The 6,000-nt window shown below is 39.0% G+C and overlaps 1 protein-coding gene across 1 annotated transcript; it reads left to right on the top strand.

The window, feature by feature from the left end:
• Positions 1–2,381: 2,381 nt before the first annotated feature.
• Positions 2,382–5,113, top strand: LOC136829813 (protein FAM32A). The gene is made up of 3 exons (XM_067088764.1): positions 2,382–2,557; positions 3,707–3,863; positions 4,874–5,113. The coding sequence occupies exons 1-3, from the start codon at positions 2,484–2,486 to the stop codon at positions 4,994–4,996; spliced, it is 354 nt and encodes a 117-aa protein (XP_066944865.1). The 5' UTR covers positions 2,382–2,483; the 3' UTR covers positions 4,997–5,113.
• Positions 5,114–6,000: the final 887 nt, after the last annotated feature.

Genomic DNA, 6,000 nt, shown 5'->3' with positions numbered 1-6,000 from the left:
CTACACATTTCGTGGCAATTTAATAACCAACACCTTGACCCCTGACCTTCATCCTTGTCCCTTATTTGCTTCAAGATTATCATCAATCATTCCTCCATCTTAATTCAGTTCCAAACAGGACCCAATTACAACGAAAAACTACTTTTTAAAACTGTTTTTGTAGTCACCTTGACAGATCAAGCCATTGCATCATCAGCTCAGATGTCCTTACCTAAGGCTAATGTTTACATTTGGAGATTTGATTCCCGTTCTTCTTCTTCTTACTTTTTTGCTTGTTTGCGCTTGCGCGTTTTATAACGTTCGTTTGTGCGCGTGTTTTACGTACGTAAATGAATCTACTGTTAATGTCACAGCTTGTGCAAACGGTAATGATAAAATCAAGCAAGAATTTAGCGTGAAATGATAAAGATTTTAAAGGAAAAATAAGCAAAAAATATTGTTATTTTGAACTTGCGCGAGGCTGGAAGTCTAACCGAAAACGTTTAAATAAAACAACGTCTCAAATTTAACCGTAGACGAAAACGCCAACTTGAAAAGGAGTTAATAAACATAATTGCATCATAAATTCTGCAATTATCGAACGGGAGAGAAGACGAAAACAGAAAATAAGAAGAAGAGGAAGAAGAGGAAGAAGAAGAAGAACAGACACCATCCACCCGCCATGACACTAAGCATTTCCCGGCGACTCTTCTTCTCCCTCACGGACTTCGGTCTGTAATTAGCCCCTCCGCGGCCACAATCAAAACAATCCTTTAATGGCCTTTGGTCACGTCGGCGGGGCCGGGCCCTTTTGGGGACGCCCCTGAGAAATTTATTCGACTTTCAAATTATTCGTTTGCAGTTTAATCCTTCTTGTCATTTCCTTTCGTCCTCCACTTCCCTGGGACGTTTTAAAGAGTCTAAGGCTCACGGCCTTGGATATCTTTTTTTTTTTTGCCTAATTCTCACGGTCTTGGGTATTTAGAGAGAGAGAGAGAGAGAGAGAGAGAGAGAGAGAGAGAGAGAGAGAGAGAGGTCCATTTCCTTCCGTTGCAATTAGAAATTATGGGTGAAATGATACAACAGAGAGAGAGAGAGAGAGAGAGAGAGGAAATTGGGTCTATCTCCTTCCGTTGTATTTACAAATTGTTAATGAAATGTTAGAACACACACATACAGAATTATATACCTATAATTATATATCTGCAATTGCCTAATACGACCCACCACGCAGCGACACAAATAAAGCGACAACTTGACAAACCACAGTTTATGCAAATTAATGAAACCTTTAAAAAAAAATTACGCAGAAAACGCACCCAGGAATGGCACGAGAGTTCGCGCGTTCAGGCGCGTAAACAAAGGACTGATGGACAAAGTGCACTGACCTTGAATTCTCTCTCTCTCTCTCCGTAATCCTTCTCTCGCCTTGTAAGGGCCTGGCAGGAAACCTGTCGGGGAGCGGACATATTTGGCGAGGGCGTCGTCGGTAGTCTTCGAAGACTATTCACCCCTCCGTTGTATATAAGTTTAAAACCCCCGAGGTGGACATGGGGCGATTCAACCCTGAGAGAATGGGACGAAGTGGCATCATTAGATCAATGCTAGTAAGCAGAATTAAGCGTCTATAATATATAACAATGTGCGATAAGGCAATTAAATACATTTGATTTAATTATATCTTAATTTATTTTGGCTGGTGCTCCCAAATTACTTCATGGTAATTGAAATTCTTGTGTTAAAATCGATTCACATTTTTTATAGGCCTACCATAATGTAATTAAATGCATTTGCTATAATCTTTTTTACATAATCATGGCGAACTCCATTTTTAATCTACTAATTATTCTATTAATAAAGAAGAAGAAGAAGAAGAAGAAGAAGAAGAAGAAGAAGAAGAAGAAGAAGAAGAAGAAGAAGAAGAAGAAGAAGACAACAAAAATAACAATCAAATCAAAACATTGACACTTCTTCAGTCAATAGACGACCTTCGAAGACAGAGCAGGAGAGCCGTTTCAAGGACAAAATCCGGCTACTAATACTATCGCTACTAAAAGAAGAGGAAGAAGAAGAAGAACAACAATAAAAACAGCGAAAATAACAACAATAATCAAAACAAAACACTGACATTTCGTGAAATTGCATTAGAAAATAGACAGCATTCGAAGGGAGAGCAGGAGAGCCGTTTCAAAGGCAAATTCTATCTAGTTATACTACTATTACTACTAGAAGAAGAGGCAGAAGAACAACAACAATAAAAACAGCAAAAATAACAACAACAATCGAAACAAAACACTGAAATTGCGCCGGTAAATAGACCTTCGAAGGAAGAGCAAGGGAGCCGTTTCAAAGGCAAAGTCCCTCTACTAATACTAGATTCTCGACGAAGAATAAGAAGAAGAAGAAGAGGAACCAAAACAAAACAAAACATTGCGTCACTGTCAGTCGTCAGAGGACCTTCATAGGTTTAATATCGTCTCATTTCCCCAAAAATCGGTTGAAAAATGGGTTGCGACGACTATTTCAGCGCCCAGGGGAAGCTGAAGTTGAAAGGAGTGGACGATTCCGGGTTGAAAAAGTGAGTTTTGGGTTGAGGGAGTGAGTTTTGGGTTAGCCCCACAAAGTGAGATTTGGGGTGTGTTCGAAAAGGGAGTTTTGGGGTTGGAAAAATAAGTTTTGGGTTGGGACGGTTATTTTTGGGATGGGAAAGTGGGTGTTGGGTTGAGAAAGTGAGTGTTGGGTTGAGGAAGTGAGTTTTGGGTTGAGAAAGTGAGTGTTGGGTTGAGGAAGTGAGTTTTGGGTTGAGAAAGTGAGTTTTGGGTTAGCACACAAAGTGACCTTTGGGTTTTTCTAAAAGGAAGTTTTGGGGTTGGGAAAGTAAGTTTTGGGTTGAGAAAGTGAGTTTTGGGTTACAAAGGGAGTTTTGGGATGGGAAACTGAGGTTTGGGTTAGCCCAGAAGATGAGTTTTGGGTTGTGTTCAAAAAGGGAGTTTTGGGTTGGGAAAGTTATTTTTGGGATGGGAAAGTGAGTTTTGGGTTACAAAGGGAGTTTTGGGACGGGAGAGTGAGTTACGGGTTGAGAAAGCGAGTTTTCGGTTACAAAGGGAGTTTTGGTTGGGAAAGTGAGTTTTGGGTTGAGAAAGTAAATGTTGGGTTGAGAAAGTGAGTTTTGGGTTGAGAAAGTGGACCCCCCATCCCTTCAAGTAAGCCATGACCCCTCTACCCCTTATAAAGTTAGACATTCTACCACTTATAAGCTTAGGATTTTAGGCGAGGCCTTTGCTACTGTCAAATTATAATGCATAGGCTAGTCTAAGTTAGGCTAGTTAGCCTGTCGTACGTTAGAAGGTAAAACTGAAGGCTACTACCGCAACCTGGTTGCCGCCAGTCACCATTCAGAAGATTTACCACCTTTATTTACTATCCACTGTTTATATTTATACGTTCATCCCCAAGGGGCTGGTAATAAACACGGTGATCATTTTGCACGTCAAATGATAGTTACCGAACCAGAGGGGTGCGGTAGTAGGCTTCATTTTTACCAAAAACAATAAATTTGTAATGTAATTACCACAATTATACGAATAGTTTTTAAAGCATCTACTCAAAAATCATACTAAAGTGTCAGGCTGCCTGATTCATTTTTTTTGATGCGAATGAGGTCAGCGCAGCGTAAAGTCACAAGGACATTCTACTTTGCCACTCATATATTGTCTTTTCAAAACAGGAAAAAGAAGAAGAAGAAGAAGGACCTGGAAAGGCAGATGGAAGCCAGCATCAGGCGTGAAATGCAAGACACGACAGAGGCTTCAAGTGGAGCATCCACGTCAGCACAGATGTGTACTCCAGCGGAACAACGATTCAAAGAGCGTCAGAGGAAGATGGTAACTTCCGTTGTGTATTGTGTTAATAGTGTGTTATATGAATGCATATATATTTATATATATTAATGAAATGCGCTATGTATTTACCTCCTATTGAAAGCAGTTTTGGTTCCCAAGTCAGCGTTTGCAATGTTTATGCTTCTCGAGTACCAATTCTACATTTACATTTGTCAGATGTGTTGCAATTGCTAAAAATTGTTCAGTCCTTTACCACAGAGTCATGCATGAGCCCAAAACTCTACAGGACAGGGAGACGACACGAACATTTTGAAGCTAAAGTCATTTCGTGTCTGATAGCTTTTTATGGTGAATTTGGGAAAAACAGTGCTTTAGCTTTAAGTTGGGCAACACATATTACAGTAGCATACTTTAGGAAAAGAAGGGGAGTTCGATCAGTACTCCTTTGCTGTACAAATTTACGTACAGGCTGACTTTAGGTACATTCTCCGCCAAATTATCTGCGCAGACAGGCAGCAGGTAATTCTTGGTTTTCTCACCATCCATTAGGTTGTGAGGGGATAATTCATCACCTGCTCTGACAAAAGTTTAGAGATATTTTTATGTGAATCTTTAAGCTGTTTACATTAATCTGTGAGAAATTGGCTAATTCTTGCATCTACCAGTCTGAATAGTGGCTGCCATGAATTTAGTTTGTTGACCTTTCCATCACAGTGCTGAAGTAATAAACTCAAGGCAGTGATTTGTTTCTACAAAGTACAAAATGTATTCTGGAAATAATTATATGTTAAAACCGAAGTACTTTTAATGTACTTCATCTAAATAACATGTACTGTATTAGCAAATACTGTACCTTTGACATCCTGATAATTTTTGTAACAGTACTGGATCAATACTAGGAATTCAGTTATATTACTGAAACGGCCACTAACATCTTGACCATTTTGGTGCTTGCACATTGTCTGAAGTAGAAACTGCCTAATGTATCACTGTCCTCCCCTTTTTGAAAGTGCTTTGACAGCATATTTCATTTTATTCCTATTTATTTACAGGAAGCTGAACGCATTCTGAAGAAAGCCAGCAAAACACACAAAGAAAAGGTCGAGGAGTTCAACCGTCACCTAGACTCTCTCACGGAGCACTTCGACATACCCAAAGTCTCCTGGACTAAGTAAACAAGAATGTACTCTGTCTCTCATAATGATGGTTTGTGTTTAGATAAGTGAAGTTGCCATTTTGTTTTTTTCTTGGAATTACTTTTCAACAATCAATAAATGGTCAAAATTTTAGAAGGTTTATGTCTTTTCCTTACAGTACTTTGTTCTTTAATACTGCTCGCTTGAATGTTATAATCAAACCTCATTGCACAGCACAGCATATAGCAGTTGCAATAAAATAAAAGATATTTCAACTTCCTGCACACTAGTTCAATCTTGTAAACCTGTTATGCCTTCAGGTAACTAACTATAGTCACCTTCCAATTGCCTCTCCAAAATATTAGACTGGCGATCTTTGGGAAGGCATGTAAAACTGTAGTGTGCTAACAAGCTTAGTTTCGCTTTGGTCTTATGAAAAATTAATTATAACTTTTAACATGTATGAGGTAAGTATTCATTACAAGTAATTGTAACTCGGCCATCTCATTGGCCTGAATATCCTCTACTTAAGCTAGATGAATATAAAGCAAAATACAACTACGAACAATTTTTTTTAAAGATTATGTACTCACCAAAATTAGTGTTCAACCGAGGTAAAATCACCTATGATTTTCTCGGACCTTCAAAGTTGACAGCAATATATCCTCAATATTGAGAGCTACCATTCTTTAACTCATTCGTTTCAGAAACTTGACAATTGCTGTTGGCTGAAGTTCGTACGTCCACAGACAATATTATTTTACAGTCGACTTCAGTCTGCATGCATGGATAAGTTAATGCAGGAGATTCATCAGTTTTCCACGAAAGCATCTCTTTAACACCATCTGTAATGTTGAATACATAATACTTAGATTCGCTAAATAACGAGCTAACTTGGAGATCTCAGTTGCAACATCCAAGCGACCACTTACCTGAGTGCAGTTGTTTATCTTTCTGTTCAGTCACCGTGAACTTTGCTATGCTAGCGACAGCCGATTGTCTCCTTTCAATCAGTCTTTTCCTCTACTTTCAACCCATCTCTT

The sequence above is a fragment of the Macrobrachium rosenbergii genome, chromosome 45 (assembly GCF_040412425.1).
Source record: "Macrobrachium rosenbergii isolate ZJJX-2024 chromosome 45, ASM4041242v1, whole genome shotgun sequence".
NCBI classification, from domain to species: Eukaryota; Metazoa; Arthropoda; class Malacostraca; order Decapoda; family Palaemonidae; genus Macrobrachium; species Macrobrachium rosenbergii.
This window is presented reverse-complemented; position numbering and strand designations above follow the sequence as displayed.